At 39.6% G+C, this 19,568-nt stretch overlaps 1 protein-coding gene across 1 annotated transcript in view; it reads right to left on the reverse strand.

Moving 5' to 3' along the window:
* LOC134670053 (pre-mRNA-processing-splicing factor 8) overlaps window positions 1-14,259 on the reverse strand; it is a 33,326-nt gene extending 19,067 nt beyond the window's left edge. The window contains exons 1-14 of the mRNA XM_063527718.1: window positions 14,117-14,259; window positions 13,803-14,002; window positions 12,039-12,927; window positions 11,557-11,807; window positions 11,072-11,234; window positions 8,090-8,307; window positions 6,076-6,302; window positions 5,061-5,205; window positions 4,330-4,511; window positions 3,723-3,929; window positions 3,155-3,445; window positions 2,486-2,678; window positions 1,311-1,498; window positions 255-493 (exon numbers count right to left, since the gene is read on the reverse strand). Coding sequence (XP_063383788.1) covers window positions 255-493; window positions 1,311-1,498; window positions 2,486-2,678; window positions 3,155-3,445; window positions 3,723-3,929; window positions 4,330-4,511; window positions 5,061-5,205; window positions 6,076-6,302; window positions 8,090-8,307; window positions 11,072-11,234; window positions 11,557-11,807; window positions 12,039-12,927; window positions 13,803-13,989 — 3,380 coding nt within the window. The 5' untranslated portion in view covers window positions 13,990-14,002; window positions 14,117-14,259. The remainder of the gene's footprint in view (window positions 1-254; window positions 494-1,310; window positions 1,499-2,485; window positions 2,679-3,154; window positions 3,446-3,722; window positions 3,930-4,329; window positions 4,512-5,060; window positions 5,206-6,075; window positions 6,303-8,089; window positions 8,308-11,071; window positions 11,235-11,556; window positions 11,808-12,038; window positions 12,928-13,802; window positions 14,003-14,116) is intronic.
* Window positions 14,260-19,568: the final 5,309 nt, after the last annotated feature.

Here is a 19,568-nt window from a genome sequence, read left to right on the forward strand (position 1 = left end):
GTCGGCATTAACGCAAACATCAAAGACGTCGGTCCACTGTTACTTTTAACACTGCGATCTTCCATCCCAGTTTTACCTATTACAATACATTTTAAAGTTGTGTGAACATCGTGTTAACATGACACAAACATTTTAAACTCTCGCGTATTGTACACATATTTAATTACACAAACGAATCGGAATTAAAGGTAAAAACAATGAATATATATTGCAGTAGAGGTAGACCCGATTGTGTAATTAAATATGACACAGACCTGAAGTAAATGTGGATCCTGTCGACATATCGGCAGTACAGCCTGATCGGGTGCGCCGTCTCCGTCTGCCGGTCCTGGAACGACAGGAAGTCGTTCGGCAGCTGCGGTGGGCCGGCCATCTCACTAGAACGCTGCAGACCCAGCACTAGCAGGTCCAGCACAAGCCCGTAGTACTGCACTATGAACGACGCGAACTGCAGGCCTCGGATTATACCGTAGGAATTCGTATGGTTCATGTCCTAGGAAAACAAAGCTGGTTAATACACGAAAATGTAGATAGAAGTGTTTTGTTGTTGGTGTGGTCAGATAGCGTATTGTCGGACGGGCAGAGCGACGGTACGGGCGATCAGCACGTCCGCCGTCTCGGGCCGCCCCCAGAGCACAGGGACTCTCTGGTTTCAGGACCCCTACGCGATTCATCATGTAAAAATGTACTGCTTGTAGACGAAAACGAGTAAGGTAAACTCCCGTTGGACGCCTACGATTTCAAACTTCTTTTAAAACTAGTTTCGTATGAGGATTTATAAGGCTAATAAAATAGGAAAAAAACTGCCATAAATGTCTCAAAATTGTCCTTACTAGCACTTACGTACATACAATAGGTATACGTGAAACTCTGTTAGTTATACCACACGTTATTGACTTGACTGTAATTTGGTAATTTTTTCGATATACTGGTGGTATAATCAACAAACACAAATCCAATACATATTTGTCCTAGATTTATTTACTCCCCCGAATGAGTATCACTTACCTTGTAGTTAATGACGACGTTGTTCTTAGCACTCATGTAGTCAGCGATGTTGTGGTCCACGATCAGACGGAGCAGATGATTGAGCAACGTCAAGTCGATCTCCTCATACAGCTTCTCGAAGCGAGACTCCCTGAGTATGAGTATATCCCACCTTGTAGTTAATGACGACGTTGTTCTTAGCAGTCATGTAGTCAGCGATGTTGTGGTCCACGATGAGACGGAGCAGACGATTGAGCAACGTCAAGTCGATCTCCTCATACAGCTTCTCGAAGCGAGACTCCCTGAGTATGAGTATATCTCACCTTGTAGTTAATGACGACGTTGTTCTTAGCAGTCATGTAGTCAGCGATGTTGTGGTCCACGATCAGACGGAGCAGACGATTGAGCAGCGTCAAGTCGATCTTCTCGTAAAGCTTCTCGAAGCGAGACTCTAGAAGCACGTTGCATTCCCCTTCGCCCACTTCCCACACGTCTTGGAGATTGTTGATGCCTAGAATGCAATTTTGTGTCAAAATTTCGATTTTTTTTAGTTAAATAGCATAAATAGATACACAGGTCAGCTTTTGCAAGCTAACGATGAACACAAGACACGCAAAGTACAGTAATCACAAAAATGTTAACATGGATATTTAGCATCTCTGCCTTAACTGCTTAACCGACTTCTGGCTGCCCGAACTACTCACACAAGCGCACTGGATATAAACAGTTTAAGTAAACTATTTAAATTTTTTTTTATGAAATAGGAGGCAAACGAGCAGACGGATCACCTGGTGGTAAGCGATTACCGCCGCCCATGGACACCCGCAACACCAGAAGAGTTGCAAGCGCGTTGCCGGCCTTTAAGATGGGAGTACGCTCTTAATTAAAAAATCATACGAACATACTGTGGTAAATTTTCTTCAAAAGCATAAGGCGTCTTCTTATCTTGATGCTGTTGATAGTGCAACCAACCAAAGTGAGGTTTGTAACAAGGGGATGGTACAACCATGATCTCCTTTGCCACAACACACACTTTGGGCAATCGCTTATGTCTTCGTTCTTCGTGCTTCTGTCTCTTCTGCTTTAATAGAATTAGTGTGTAATAGCTAATTGTTAAGAACATGTTTATGTTTTCTGTGTCCCTTTGATTGCCAAGCGTCCTACACAGATTTTGTGCCCTAGGCCCAGAGTCGCCATACAATGCATGAAAAGTGATATATTTTTTAGAAAAACCTTCTCTATAAGACGTTGGCGCTCAGAGGTTTAACAGAGGTTTAGATGAATTTATTTCACTAATAACAATAATACAATATAATCGAAACAATACTAAAAATTGATAATTGCAATGAGAGAGGCAACAAAATTGCATAGAAGTAAGGAAAAGGTCAGATGCATTAGCAAGCTTCGTGTCTAAACACGACGTCTCGTATTGCACTCTTCATGATGTGATACCAATACAATTATTGTCTTTGAGTTAAACGTAAATTCAATAACTGACCTTGGCACCACTTGTAGACGAGCAGCGGCGAGGGCTCGGTGTCGGCGGGCTTGACCCACGGCGGCAGCAGGCGCCGCTTGTCCGCCTCGTACCACAGGTACTGGTCCAGGTACGCGTCCGTGATCTTCTCCAGGGGCTCCACGTCGTACACAGGCACCAGGTGGGAGTATAGGTCCATGAACTCGATACCCACCTGTACAATGTTACTAGTTAAATATTGTAGAGACATGAAGACTCATTTCCCGATAGCATCCTAAATGAGAACGGCAGCTAACAAGAATTGGGTACTTTCCTACTACTCAAATCAGCTAATTTTAGAGCTGTCAAAACGATTTGCTAATATGGAATTTATATGAAAACGCGTATAGTGACATCACGGTCAACTCGTCTACTTTTTATATTTCAATCCGATTTATTAAACATAAATTGTGTTTTAAAATAACTGTTATCTATGTTTTTTCTAATAATTATCTGGTGCATGCACAATGTGAAATAATTTATTTTAAGTAAATGAAACATCCCAATTGTTAATAACGAAAATAAGTTATAAAACAAAATATAAAGTTACGGATAAATTTCAATAAAATTGTGCACTACAATATCAAGATCAAAGCCAGCGAAAGGAACACAAAACCATGTTACTAAACGACATTAAAAAGTAAAACATACCTCTCTGAATGTCCTCTGCGTCAACAAATGACGCTTGATTCTTGATAGCGCCTCGTGAGGATTATCGTACGCCTGCTCAATAAGCCCCAACTCTTCCCTCTGACTCTGATTGAGTCTGGACTTGACACTGTAGGCCTCCTTGAGTCGCTCAAGGGCGAGAATGAGCAGCTTCGTGTCGTGCTTGTACGACAGCGGAGGGAATGGAATGGGCGCGAAGCGACGGGACTCCAGCCAGTGGACTGTGGTTGTGTAGATAGCTACGGCTTCTTCGGGAGAGATGTAGGGACCGTCCTAGGTGAAAAAAAATTGTTTTATTTATATGGACATTCGGCGTAAATCGCATTTTTTTCCCCGGACGTGTATTTATACGGTTTTTACCTGCTTTGTACACAATAATGCCGATTTAATTATTTAAATTTAATAAGGTGTTTCCTCACAATAAAAGTGTAAAACTTCTAATATTGCCTTTGCTATTCACCCTTTGGATTAATATAAGCCATCCGCCGCGCTCGTACATCAATCAGCCATTACCTTACAATCAGAGTCGTCAGAGTAAGTAATAAGTTACCTTGAGATAGTTGTGTTGTCTCTCCTGCTCAGCCTTGAGGTACAGCCTGGTGAGTCGGCCCAGGTTCTTCTTGCACACTGTCTTGTCGACAGTGGCGCCGCGGCGGATACGCTCGCGGTTATAGTGGGCCGTGTTTGTCCACCAGTCGGCCTTCATTTTCACGTAGCGGAGAATCATGTTCTCGATCGGCGTCGGCAGTCCGGGGACCTGTGCAAAATATACGTAATGTAAAGTTGGCCCTTTGGTGCAACAACCTAATGTGTGTCATTTAGGTCTCTAATAAAAATGCTTGCCTTTGATTTTGGTCTTTGTATTAGCAGATGGTAATTTGAATCTTGGTACACCACAGAAACCAACTGGAAAGTTTTATCAGTTTTCTGTTCTCCGTGCGGAAAGCGTTAACTTTCGGCACGCTGGTCTAAACGAAGTTGTTGCTTTCCGGCTCCGTCGAACAGAAAAATAGCATACACACCTCGGGCAGTAAATAAGAAAGCCTCAGATGTCGACCTCGGCTTAGCCTCGGATGGCAATTCTGTCATCTGAGACATTTCTTACTTTACTGCCTAGGTATGTAATATGCTATTACACATCATGTCAATTGACTAACCTTCCACGGAATATTGGCCTTCCAGCACCTCCAGGCTTCAGACAGATGCTGCAAGATAGTCCTGGCCTTGTTCTGCTTGATGCCTTCAGGCATCATGTCGACGATGTCGTGCATCACGGACGCTCGCAGCTCGAGGTCGAAGTGGGACTCGACGCGCTGCTTCGTCACGGTCTTTGCAACACCTGCGTCATTAAATTAGGTTTAGACTTTGGGAGCAGAGAACTAGGATAAGAAAACTTGTATTGATAAAATAGTACTGACACTATACAGATGATAGTATATGTCCGTGGCCGCGACGAGGATTTATTGAGAGGCATTCGCGTTGGCTGACCAGCTTACATGATTCTCAATAGTGCTCCTAGGTATGAACTTATAAGTTAGGTAAGCGAAACATGTCCAACAATTTAGGGGGTTAAAAACGTGAGTGACCGTTTTAATATCTTTGTCTGAATGACGGGCGACAGAGAGGTGTGGAAGAGAAAGACATGCTGCGCCGACCCCAAGTGAATGGGACAAGCGCAAGAGAATGATGATGATGTCTGAATCTCACGGAAATTTGGTTTGAATCGGAATAAGGTGGCCTGACAACTGGTGTGGATCACAAGGGATTTGATTGAGTATTGCGTGAACGACAGATAGCATACATTGAATGGTGGGTAACGCACGACCATTGTTATTTTTCGTGAGTTGTTTTTCAGCTGAAACAGTATTTCAACTTATCCTACTCATACCTTTGGAGTGTCGTCCTTCGAACTGCCTCGAGAGCAAGTTTCCGAGCCAGCGCTCCAGCAGCGGCGTGATTCCTCTCATGAAGAACAGCCACACGCGCCAGCCGGGCGCCCAGATGCCGCAGCCGGGACCTTTCGATACCGGGCCCTATTATTAAACAGAAAGTATACTTAATAAAACATAGATAGGATAGATTTTTTATAAGATGTTTGATCTGATAGTCTTTCTATCTTCATCACATAGACGGTTTGCAGTCCTCAACTGTGCATTTCTCCAGAAATATCCTGTGTCGCATAGTAAACTTTGGAATATTTTTTTTTAATTTATTAACTCAATAAAAAATACACATTAATCCATTACACATATTTTTTCGCCAAACTGCATGACAGTTTGTTGGCGAACGGTAACACTCAACAATCTTCCTTAATCTACTGTGTAAGGTATAAGTAGGTACTATCGGCAGTACACTTACCCGAGCAGTCGTTAGGCTTTATCTCATTGCAACAAAGTTCAAAACTGGTCAGATAACTGTGACGCCGATGGAATATTTGTTAACAGGTAACATACTTAAATACAATCTTATATCTAGTACTATGCTATATTATATAATAATATGTTTATTCTAAAGAAATTTAACCAATAGGAACTGGTATCAGGTACTGTCGCCGCCGAATTTCCGGACCGATACGACCTTAAAACCTTCAGGAGCATACTCTCATTCTCAAAAGCCAGCAACGCACTTACTACCCCTCTGGGTTGTGCGTGTCCATGCGCAACGGTAATCGGTAATAAAATAATAATATTATATCGATAAAAACGTTCGGACATCTAACTATACATGTATAGGTTAATTCATAAGCGCTGGTATGAGATTTGCACTGAACTTTCAAAGCACATCCTGATCTGCCTCATGACGTCATTACCTTGTACTTGTATCTGATTTAGATGAAACGCGTGAGAGTCTATGAGAAGAAGAAGATGAGAAGTTTCTATCAATGATAGGAGTGGAGCACATACCGTATTGAATCTGTAGTAGATGAGATGCTTCAGATCCTTGCACATCCTGATCTGCCTCATGAGCTTGTACTTGTATCTGTACATGCCGGTGAGCTGGCCGACGTGTGCGAAGATGTACTGCAGACCGTCGGCCAGTTGGAACGAGTCCACGTTGTTCAGTCGGTATTGGACGTGGGAGTCCACAATGAGTTTCGTGAGACGTAGGATCTCGCGGCACAAGTGGAATGCTGTGGAGAGATGGCTACATAAGAAAGGGTATGGCTAAGATGCTGACTTGTGCCACAAAACAGATAGGTACAGAAATCAACCTACATACAATGCGCGCTCGAGCAACGCACACATAGACACTGCTCACGGACACGATATCTCGGACCAGTTGGGACCAGTGCGAGCGCGAGTGCCATCCGCTTGAGACACGCGTCTGTGAACTTTTTTGTGCAATAATGGAGAAACAAAACAAAAAGTTATTATAACTGTACAGTGGACGGTTGTTTAAATTCAACATTAAACGGTGAATTGTCGTTTTTTAAGCTACCAATGGTTTCAGAGAGAATGCGTATGCGAATTTATTACATTGTACATGAGAATGCGAATTTATTACACTTAAAATATAATAATCGTGTATTTCGCCAATCTCGGAATCATCGCAAGATATTTTCTGTGGCAAATTTGTAATATAAAAATGACATTAAAATTAAAATACCTATTTGAGTTATTAATGTTATTATTAATTTATATTTCCATTCTTCCCGTTTCATCCTCAACAATAAATCAAACAACTAAATACGAGATACGATACGATAGATACGAGTGCCACTCCCACGATAGTTTTTTGTGCATAAGTCATAGTTCGCAACAATCGCAACCCTAGAGCGACCGCCGAGCGTAGGTATGAAAAGTAAAGTACATACATGTGATTGACTTCTGTACTTATCTATTTTGTGCTTGTGCATTATGTGTTCCATAGCGCTTGAACGCTTTATCATTTTTCAGTCATAATTTATATCAGGCATAGGTATAATTCTACCTAGGACAAGTAGTCCAATTAGGTAGGTCCAACTTCGAGAAAGAGGTCAACCGCCGAATCCAACTCGGTTGGGCAGCGTTCGGGAAACTACGTAATGTCTTTTCGTCCGACATACCTCAGTGCCTCAAGACGAAAGTCTTTAAACAATGTGTGTTACCAGTGATGAGTTACGGCTCCGAAACGTGGTCTTTCACTATCGGCCTCATCTCAAAACTCAAAGTCGCTCAACGAGCTATGGAGAGGGCTATGCTCGGAGTTTCTCTACGTGATCGAATCAGAAATGAGGAGATCCGTAGACGAACTAAAGTCACCGACATAACCCACCGGATTAGCAAGCTGAAGTGGCAATGGGCAGGCCACATTGCACGCAGAGAAGATGGCCGATGGGGTCGAAAAGTGCTCGAGTGGAGACCACGGACTAGCAAGCGCAGCGTAGGACGTCCACCCACAAGATGGACAGACGATCTTGTTAAGGTCGCCGGAAGACGCTGGATGCGGGTCGCTTCCAACCGGCACGTATGGAGGTCCAAGGGGGAGGCCTATGTTCAGCAGTGGACGTCTTATGGCTGAGATGATGATGATGATGATGATAGGTATAATTTAAAACCACATTACGACATTTCAATGTGTGGTGAATCTTGTGAGAAAAAGAGTGGTGTTCTATCATCATTTTAAACTTAAATCGTTCATTAAAAGTGTTTCACGAAAATCATGCAATTGCTCGGTGACTTACATAACGGAAAAAGTCTTCAAAATTAGGTTCTCTGTGTGGCAGTAAATGAATTAAAAACTTTTGTTATGGCAATTACTTAACAAAATATTGAAAAATAAACGAAACAATACAACTGTAACTAGCATGACTAACTTTTGCAGTTGTGTAAATAAGAGATAAGATAATATATTCAGCAATACTTGATGAATAATTATATTGTAACACTCTATGAAACTCTTTCTAACACATGAGACTTCCGAGTTTGAAGAACTTACCATTGCCGAAACGCGACTTCTTTCTCTCTTTGGTGGTCAGCGTTTTCACAGGCTTCAAATTGAAGTTGTAGTCCAAATGCAAGTAGTTGAGATTCTTGCGATGGATGAGCAGGTTCAGCATGTTGTAGCCCTGACGGCAGACCTGGAGCCCAGCTTCCACCCAATCCAGGGTTGTTGTTTGGAAGAATTTCGTTGATTTGAAGGAACGGAACAGGTACCTAAAAGACAATGATGGGTTCTAAATCAGGTATACGTGGAAAGGTCACAGAACATTTAAAAGTTTATAGGGGGGAGAGAAGAGAAAGAGGCGCATATCGACCGGGATATAGACCATGATAACCTCGGTGATCGATATAAGTCTGGTAAAACTAACCGAGCCATGAATCATTCAAAACTATGGAAGGGTAAGAAAAAACCGGGCAAGTGCGAGTCGGACTCGCGCACGAAGCGTTCCGTACCATAATGCAAAAAAAGGCAAAACAAAAAACGGTCACCCATCCAAGTACTGACCCCGCCCCGCCTGACGTTGCTTCTTTGGTCAAAAATCACGTTTGTTGTATGGGAGCCCCAATTCAATCTTTATTTTATTCAGTTTTTACTATAAATGTTGTTATAGTGGCAACAGAAATACATCATCTGTGAAAATTTCAACTGTCTAGCTATCACGGTTCGTGAGATACAGCCTGGTGACAGAGAGACGGACGGACGGACGGACAGCGGAGTCTTAGTAATAGGGTCATTCCATGTGATTTCAACAAATTTGAATTAAAAAGTGTGCCGCATGATTTTTGATTTGCATAAAAAAAATTGAGGATATATTTCATGGTGGCAGAAGTGCTGAACCACCACCAGTTTTTTTTTTTATCTTTTAATTTCCAAGTTTTGCCCATTCGAAGTTAGCAGTGGGGTCAAATTCTTGCTTGTACAAAATCAGACCTAACTTTTTTTCTATAAAAGGTAACGAAATAATTATTACTTTTTTTGATTAGCTATGAAATGTGGATATTATACTGTATGACAAAATTTATCTGAATTAACTACAAAAAAAATTGTGACCACCCGAAGTGTACACCTAATTGGTCAATTATTGCAATTTTAAAATGGTTCTTGTGCCAACCCTGGTGCATATCAAATATTACTTTTTTTCTGAAATATAATTTACTTACCGTGTTCATCTTGTAAAATAAATATAATTGTGTTAGATCAATTACTTCTAATAGAAAAATGTAAGTGAAAATTGAGAAATTCGAAAAATGCTCGTGTTTGACTCTAAAAAAAACCATGTGGAAGATAAAATAAAAATTTGATTGTAGTCAGAAAATATAGCTGATATCTTCATTAAATAGATTTAGAAAAAAAAGTTTTGTTATTTTGCCTATTTTTTGAAATATGATTTTTTTAACATGCTACTGTTTACAACTATCGATACAAAATGTTTTATGTTATAAATTAATAAAAATGGGACGGTAATTGGTCATACGGATATTATTTACGTTTTTTATGTTCAAATTTTTTTTTTGACATGGCAATAATTTCATTTGTAAATTTAACGAGGGTAGAAATTCGACAATGCACTGTTACCTGACAAGGATTGTGAATCACTTGCGAATGTTTCTTAATTTAGCCGTGTAGTGAATAACCGACGCCTCCTGACTTGTTAACAAGCTTTATTTGCATGTTACATGGCTAAATTACGAACATAAGTAAACGGACCAATAATCCTTATCGAAGTTCTATAGGAAATCGTATTTATCTAGGAGATAATGAAGTGGTGCAAACTCTTTGTAGTAAGTGCTTGTGTTATTAATAGTTGACTGTTCAAATTCATGGGATCAAGTTCTTTTTCGTCTCAAAATCAGATGTCGAAGAAGCTGAGGTATATCTATCAGAGCGATTTAAAAATATAAGGACCATAAAAAATACACGTTCTTATCATAGCTTCGTTCCCATTTCTCAAAATGAATTAAAAGTGCGACGTTATTCAACTTCAGAAAATTTTGAAGTAGCAAAGGTTTGCAAATGATTTTTTTTTTTATTGTATGAATATATAAAGTAAATTTCAATCGTCTGGATTTTATTTATATTTTTCCATCGAATTCATTCATATTTATAAGTTTAAGGTCATATGTATTTTAATCTGCATAAATACAACAAGAGCGAAAATGTATGAGACGAGCAGTTAAAAAAATCATATTTCAAAAAATAGGCAAAATAACAAAACTTTTTTTTCTAAATCTAATTAACGAAGATATCAGCTATATTTGCTGACTAAAATCAAATTTTTATTTTATCTTCCACATGGATTTTTTTAGAGTCAAACACGAGCATTTTTCGAATTTCTCAATTTTCACTTATATTTTTCTATTAGAAGTAATTGATCTAACACAATTATATTAATTTTACAAGATAAACATGGCAAGTACTTTATATTTCAGAAAAAAGTAATATTTGATATGCACCAGGGTTGGCACAAGAACCAATTTAAAATTGCAATAATTGACCAATTAGGTATACACTTCGGGTGGTCACCATTTTTTTTGTAGTTAATTCAGATAAATTTTGTCATACAGTATAATATCCACATTTCTTACCTAATCAAAAAAGTAATAATTATTTCGTAACCTTTTATAGAAAAAAAGTTAGGTCTGATTTTGTACAAACAGGAATTTAACCCCACTGTTAACTTCGAATGGGCAAAACTTGGAAATTAAAAGATAAAAAAAAAAACTGGTGGTGGTTCAGCACTTCTGCCACCATGAAGTATATCCTCAATTTTTTTTATTCAAATCAAAAACCATACGGCACACTCGATTTGTTGAAATCACCTGGAATGACCCAATAGGGTCCCGTTTTACCCTTTGGGTACGGAACCCTAAAAAAGTGGACCAGTGGTTACCTTTTTTTTGACATACTAGTTTGGGCAATTTCTACTCAGAATCATGATTATGGATTAAAAAAAGTTTGTGCAAAAAGGGGTATTACCTCTTTTTCTGTGGCTTTGGTGGCCTGTGCTTCAATGAATTCAGCACATAGTACTTGAGAAGTTTCTGGTAGGATACCCTGACCTTCACAGGCTGGCCTGGCGGGCAATGTTCCTTGTACCATGTCTTTACTAGTGGCACGTCGATGGCGCGACGTGTGCGTCCTAGGAAGAAAGTTGGTTAAAATAATACATAAGGCACATACAAAACTTAAAGACATGTGATTTATGTTGGAGATGGTGCAGAATCAGATTTATTTTTGAATTTATGCTTGTTACTTTATGCTTGCATTAGTAGAGATAAGACTGAACCATGTTACAATGGTAATGGAAGTTTTTAAAACAGTAATATACTTGGAGGCTCCAAATTTAGCTTATATTTTTTGATTTCATAAAATTTTGGTTCTCAACTGTTTCTTAATTTATTTTTTAATAAAGCATATGAAAATAAGCAATGTTTGAAATTCCTAAAATAAATAATCCTTACCCGATCTCATGTTAAATGGCCTAGGAGCCCACAGCAAAGCTATGCCATTTGCAGTGTTATCAGTGTAAAGAGCCGTCTCCTGCAAGAATGGAGTGACTTCCTCAGGCAACACAAACTCCTCTTCATCAGGAACTGGGTCCAGAGACTTCACCGAGTGCCGGTGGGAAATCGGGTTGATCAGAGGATCAAAGTAAAAGGCTGGCAGGTCAGGATCCTCTGTTTTGATGTATATCACATTGGGTGTGTGGTACCTAAAAATTTTGAGGATGTCAATGTCTGAAAGTGGAATGTGAAGCGCATCAATTTGACTTCTTGATTTTATCTAGTTATCCAAATGAAATTGTGACTCATAATACTAAGTAAATATTGATATATGCTGCAATAATTTTCTTAATAATGCATTATGGAGATATACACAAGAAGAACATAAATAGAATATTATGAGTCTCAACTTTCATTATTCAACAATTGTTGTTACTTACCATGACAGCTGAACAAAATGTGGCAGATTGTTGTACAGATAAGGGAAAGCAATCCTGTACTCTGTCCTAATTGGTTGCCTGATAATGATTTTGTTGATATCATTGAACTCATTCCAGTCTTCATCTCCGGCAGAATTGTCTTTCACCAAAGGCTCAAATTTAGGCCCTCCGGGTATAGCCATGTTCAAGGCTTTTGCTGTGAAGAAGCTCTTTGAATCAAACAGATAGAAGTAATTGTCATCTACCAAGTCTGTCAGCAACTGGTTTGCCAGTCTGTATAGTGTGGCCATCTGTGGTAGTGTCAGGTTCCAGCGTCTGTATGTAGACCCATTTACATGTCTAGTTCCTAGAAGCGGCTTGTGGTCATAAAACCAAGATGCAACAGCTCCGTCTTCTTCAGAGTCTAGCTCAATTTGAATGGCCTCTAAGGGTTCCACATCCAATATATTATCAGCATAATCTAGAGGAGGCTCCTCATCATCAAAAGGCGGGAACCTCATTCTTTTGAAATGCCTACGGTCACGCTTTTCTCTACGCATCATGATCCACATTGTGCCCCATTGAGCGATGTATACAGGCTCAATAACCCATGGGATTTCATTCACAAATGTGATTGCACCTGTGATGTGGTACAAGACTTTAACGTCTCTGATTTGTTCCCAAGGCATTGGCATGTTTTCTAGGAGCTTCATAACAGCATGAGGCATGTATTTAAGGGCTCCAAGATACACACGCTTGTCATGACGGTATTTGCGACTAGTCATGTCACCATGGTCTCTGATGATTTTTCTAATGTGCTCAGGTGGCATGTCTTCTTTCTGAGCATCCACAAAGCCGAATTTGCGCTTTTCGGCAAAACGCTTTGACTGTAGTTGAAGCCATTTTTGTGCTGCAATATGATATGAATAATATAAAGTAAAATAATGAATAAATAAAAGAAATTATGTTAAATAGTAAAAGCATTTTTTTTTTCAAATACTGAATCAAAATTAAGGAATGTTTGCAACAACAGCATTTTCCATGGTATCTAGTCTGGAAAATTATATCCATTGCCTGTAAATAATGTCACCCCTAAGGAAATAGTCTTGGCAAATTACTTGATGGCAAAACCTTGTGAAAGGGGAGAAGAGAACAATTATTACAAAAAAAAGCAGAACATGCGTAATACATCCTGTAGTGTAAAATTAAAACATCAAAACCAGGCAAGTGCGAGTCGGACTCGCGCACGAAGGGTTCCGTACCATAATGCAAAAAAAAAAACAAAAAAAAGCAAAGAAAAAACGGTCACCCATCCAAGTACTGACCACTCCCGACGTTGCTTAACTTTGGTCAAAAATCACGTTTGTTGTATGGGAGCCCCATTTAAATCTTTATTTTATTCTGTTTTTAGTATTTGTTGTTATAGCGGCATCAGAAATACATCATCTGTGAAAATTTCAACTGTCTAGCTATCACGGTTCGTGAGATACAGCCTGGTGACAGACGGACGGACAGCGAAGTCTTAGTAATAGGGTCCCGTTTTACCCTTTGGGTACGGAACCCTAATAATGACCTGATTACATAGAAACAATACATACAATTAGTACTTACTTGTAAAATAACCTAAAAATTTTAAAAATATATATAAGGCATAGGGCTGAATGAAAAAGGACGATTAGCCGCCAGAAATGACACAAAACCGCAAATGGCGTAACTGTTTTAGGAGGGCTGACCCCAAATAGGGAACCAGTAAAAAGATTGATTGATCGATACACCTGTACTTGCCTTTTTCTTTTATTTTTTCCTCTGGAATATGGTGCGGCTTCGGAGGCTGCGATGGTGGCACCGGTGGTGCAGCAGCAGCGGCCGCAGCGTGCGCCTGCAGCGCGGCTTGCTGCGCAGCGGCCAGCTGCTGCTGGGCCATCATGGTGGCCCATGGGTTGGGCCCCAGCAGATAAGGCGGCAGCGACATGGCTGACCGCCTTCTAAAACAAAAACACAATCCACTCACATGGCGCACAAAATGCTACGCGTCGCTATAAACTAGCGTGACTAGAAAACCATTAAGCACTTGTGCAACTATACAAGAAATAACTTACACTTTATCTCACTTATACAACAATCCAACTACAATGTTCGTGAAGCATATTTCACGAAAAAAAACGAAATAAAACAACGCCGCAAACGGATAATTACTCGGCAGTTGCGGCCATTTGCAAAATGTTTTTTTTTTAAATAGTGTTGCCATGTCAAACCCACCCCGATCGATGCCGTAGCAGTGCGTTCACATGTGAACAGGCCTTGGTTCACATTGGTCCAAACTAAACTGATTTCTTTGCACGCGGCGCATGTAAATACTGGCTACTTGCATCGTTCTAGGGATCCTTTAGCTCAGCGGTCAGCAACCTTTTAGCAGCCAAGGGCCACATAGCAGTTAACGAAGTGGACGCGGGCCACACTTTGATTTATGACTTTATCAAACATTGTCGTTTGTCAATATTACATACAAATAGCGAGGGAGGCTCGCGGGCAAGGCCTGTTCACTTCCTAAGAAAGTTATGTCCCCAAATAATTGCGCATGTGTGCGCCTGAAGCTTCTATGTGTGCGTTGGCCTCCGAGAAAAAGTTGCGAGTAATAAAAATAAAAACATTTTTCTACAGCAACATTGCTCCCAACTCTGATTTAAATTATCACGAATTTTATACATAATTGATCATAAAACGGGACTTAAAACGCTTAAAACTTAATTACACGCGATTAAGTTTTATAATGAATATTTGCTTCCAACTGTCTTTATCAATATTCATAAAATATATGGAGGGTAGGTACGTCTACCCACCATAATAAAAAAATATATTTGTCAATGACTCTGTCCAACTGCTGTGGTTAAAGTTCATAACGAAAATTTTATTTATTAAATCTTTAAATAATAAATACAACGTAGCGGTACAACCACTTAAGACTGTAAGTCTGTACCTACATAGATTACAGCAATGCACATAGAAAATGTGCTAAATGCGGAGCAACGGCTGTTGAAGCAGCCAGAGTGAAATTTATACAGCTTTAGTGGGTTCAGAAGGAACCGAGTCATAACGCATCTGGAAAGCGTATTAATTAACCGTGAAGAAATGTATGAATGAATACAAGTTAGAAATCTGTGTCTCGCCGGGAAAATCCACAACAGATGCAATACAAACATTAACAATACTTTTAGAAAAACACCGAACCAATAGAGAAGACCTCCAGCTTGTGTTTATCGATCTGGAAAAAGCGTTCGATAGAGTACCGCGAAAACTTGTCTGGCAGGCGATGAGAGCACAAAGAATACCGGAACACTATATCGTACTAGTGCAGGACATGTATGAAGGTATCAGCACACAGGTGAGAAGCGCAGCAGGACTAAGTAAACCGTTCCAAGTTGGGGTTGGAGTGCATCAGGGATCGGCCCTCAGCCCGTACCTGTTTAACCTATCAATGGACTATCTCACAAAGGACATCCAATCCCCAATACCATGGTGCATGCTGTACGCGGATGATGTTGTTCTGGCAGATAAGTGTGCAAACAAACTACAGGCCACGCTCCAACAATGGAAGCAAGCACTCGAGAACAATGGACTCCGGATCAGTCGCAGTAAGACCGAGTACATGAGATGCAGTTTCAGTAATCAGACCACACCCAATACTAACATATTCATAGATGGCCAGCCCTTGCCCAAAGTAAATCAATTTAAATATCTGGGATCAATACTGTCGGAAGACGCCAAAATAGACTCGGACGTAAACCATAGAGTCAATACAGCATGGCTAAGATGGAGAACTCTGTCAGGAGTACTCTGCGACAACAGTATGCCAATCAAACTTAAGGGTAAAGTCTACAAAACAGCGGTTAGACCAGCCATGCTATATGGGTCCGAGTGTTGGGCAGCGAAAAAGACCCACGAAAATAAACTGCACGTAAACGAGATGAAAATGTTGCGATGGTCAGCCGGCGTAACAAGGCTCGATAGGATACGCAACGAATACGTCAGAGGTTCCTTCAAAGTCGCACCCATAGGGGATAAGCTGGTAGAGAGACGAATGCGTTGGTATGGCCATGTTATGAGAAGGGACGAAGAGTACCCAGTCAAAAAGGCCTTGGCTATCCCGGAAGAGAGAAAAGGAAGAGGGCGCCCGCTAGCTACGTGGTGGACAACCGTAGCCAAAGATCTGGAACGGGCACAGCTGAACACAGAGACAACCCAGGACAGGTGGTCCTGGCGCCTAAGGACGAGGAGAGCCGACCCCAAATGAAGGGATAAGGCAAGGAAGAAGAAGAAGACTGAAAACGTGAATAAATAAAAAAAAATAAAAATAAAAAAATAAAAAAGCCTTTTATTTATGATCTCTCATTGACATGTTTTAAATAAAGTTGCCTAAATGTTATTTATTTTGGGATCCCCTCTTGGGTAAAGGCCTCCTCCAGCTTTTGCCACCTGTCTCGGTCTTGGGCCACTTGTGGCCACCCTATGCCGGCAATTTTCTTGATGTCGTCCACCCAGCGCTTGAGCGGGTGTCCCGCATGCCTGTTTCCACTCCCTGGTCCTTTCCACTCTGTCACTCGTTTCGCCCACCTTGAGCTGTCGTAGCGTGCAATGTGTCCTGCCCATCTCCACTTCATTTTCTTGACGTATTGTAATGCATCAATTACTTTCGTTTTTTCTCGAATGTTCTTATTTTTAATCTTGTCTTTAATCTTGACATTGAGTAGGCTTCTTTCCATCGCCCTTTGACAAACCGAAATTTTTTGGGCGTTTTTTTTTCGTTAAGCTCCACGTCTGACAGGCGTATGTCAATGTTGGTAGAATGCACGAGTCCATAAGTTTCTTTTTAAGTGGTATTGGCATTTTTGATTTGAACAGATGTTTTAGTGACCAGTAGCGTTTCCAACTCGATGTTATGCGTCTCTCTATTTCTGCTGTGTCTGTATCCAAGAATGATATTAGTTTGCTTTGCACTAGAGGAAGAACTCTCTATCATAAACACATTTTACAGAAAGAAAGTAAACCAGAGATGGACGTGGTTAGCACCAGATGGAAAGACGCGAAACGAGATAGACTACATCTTATCCACAAAAAAGGATCTGTTTACAAACATAGAAACCCTTCGAACACTACACTTTCCTTCAGACCATAGGTTACTACGTGGAACCATAGAAATGAAAATAAAACCTAAAAGTAGGAAAAAATTTACATCATCTAAATCAAACTTAATTACAGAAAAAGAGCAAACAGAATATTGCAAACTTCTAGACAGTAAATTAAAAAAATATATTAAACATAATTTAGACACGCAGTACACGTACAATGCTTTAGAAAAAGCTATTACCGAAAGTTTAATAGAAACAAAAATACTAAACAAAAAAGAAAAGTTTAAACTGTCGCCAGATACCATGGCTTTAATAGTTAACAGACACAAGTTACAAGAAAAAATAAATAAAACAAGAGAAGAAAAAAGAGACTTACAATATACTATACAAAACAGTCAAAGCAAGCATTAAACAAGAATATACAGCTTTTAAGCTCAGGAAGTACGAAAACTGCATTGCGGTAACAGGAGGAATAAAAAGAGCCGCTGCAAGAAACAAAAAATGGATACCAAAACTTAAAAACTCTACTCAAGCAGTCACTGAAAATAGACAGGAACTGGTTTTAGTCGCTACTGACTTCTACAAGAAACTATACGCTAGAGGAGCCACAAATGAAGACCATTACATACAGCCACACGGAGTATATATGACGGAGAGCAACGAAAACGTCCCGGAGATATTTACAACAAGAGAATTAGACACTGCAATAAAAAACTTAAGTAAAAACAAAAGCCCAGGACCTGACTCTATCATTAATGAAGCTTTACAGGTAGGCAAAGACAGACTAATTAAACACATAACACAACTTTTTAACGACATACTAAAAGAAGAGAAGGTGCCTACACAATGGACGGAGTCTGAAATAACTCTAATATATAAAAAAGGCGATCCATGTGATGTATCTAATTATAGACCGATAAGTCTCATGTCAAGCATCTACAAACTGTTTTCTCAATGCTTACTGACAAGAATAGGCCCAAAAATAGATAACATACAACCAGTGGAGCAAGCAGGATTTAGGCCTGGCTACTCCACAATGGATCACATCCAAGTACTGAGCCAGCTAATTGAGAAATATAAAGAATTCAACTCTCCGCTGTACTTGGCATTTGTCGACTACCAGAAAGCATTTGACTCTATCTCCCATGAATCAATTAAAACGGCACTAGAATATCACAATATAGAGGAAAAATATATAAAGTTAGTAACTAATATTTATGACAACTGTAGAAGTCGAGTAAAGCTGGATAAATTAGGACCATATTTTCAAATAGGGAGAGGCGTCCGCCAAGGAGATCCACTGTCTCCAAAAATATTTATTGCAGTTCTCGAACTTATATTACACAACATTGGATGGAAAAACAAAGGTATCAAAATAGGCCCTAAGTATTTAAGCCACTTAAGATTTGCTGACGATATCGTATTATTTTCCAATAACGCAGAAGAACTTTCAAATATGCTACAGTGCCTCCATCAGAGTAGCGAATCAGTGGGATTGGAAATTAACTTTGAAAAAACAAAGCTGATGACTAACTACAAGGAAAAAAAGATAGAATTAAAAGGAAGAAAAATTGAATATGTAAAACGTTGTGAATGCGCTTTATTAATGTCTATTTTTATTAAGTTGTCAGGGTTTAATTTTCAGCGTATATTTCTATATGTAAAACATAATACAATGTTATAAACATAAATATGCCTTTTATTTAAATCAATAGATAATACCACAAACAAGGGGTAATATTTGCATCTTTCATATATTTCGTGATATGAAGATAACAAATATGTTTATCAACATAATTGCTATATACCTATAATACATTGGTACACATCGAGGGCGCCAGTAGTATAAACGTATAAACGGTTGGGGACATTTTTTTGTATGGAGTTACCGTTCTTCTCCTAGTGAGTATTATATTCTTTGCTCGCGGGCCATGAGTGAGAGGTTCGCGGGCCTCATGCGGACCGCGGGCCGCTGGTTGCCGACCGCTGCTTTAGCTAGACACCAAAGCTATAGAATAACTCAGTGAACTTCCTAAAATGCACTTTTAATAATCTTCTGGGGATAATGACATCGGTAGATTAAATGGTGCTCTCCAGTACAAGCATTAAGAAAAATGAGTCTGTTCGATTCTAAGTTTTATTTAACCAAGCATTATCATCACTCGTTGCTCGCTAGGGACATCTGCGTAAACATAGGTACCTACTATTTTCTGGTAACAAACCATGTGAGATTTTGCCTTGCGATTGCACTAATCTCAAATCTTGTCATCAACTGAACACTACTTATTACCTCCCAAATAGATAGTTACAAAATCAAGATAATAACATTTCAGGTATTATAATTAGTATAATTACGAAGTACGAAGGGTCAAAATCAAAAATATAATTACAAAGGTAATCGTTTATTTACATAAATGTCTCACCA

The sequence above is a fragment of the Cydia fagiglandana genome, chromosome 13 (assembly GCF_963556715.1).
Source record: "Cydia fagiglandana chromosome 13, ilCydFagi1.1, whole genome shotgun sequence".
Taxonomy (NCBI): Eukaryota; Metazoa; Arthropoda; class Insecta; order Lepidoptera; family Tortricidae; genus Cydia; species Cydia fagiglandana.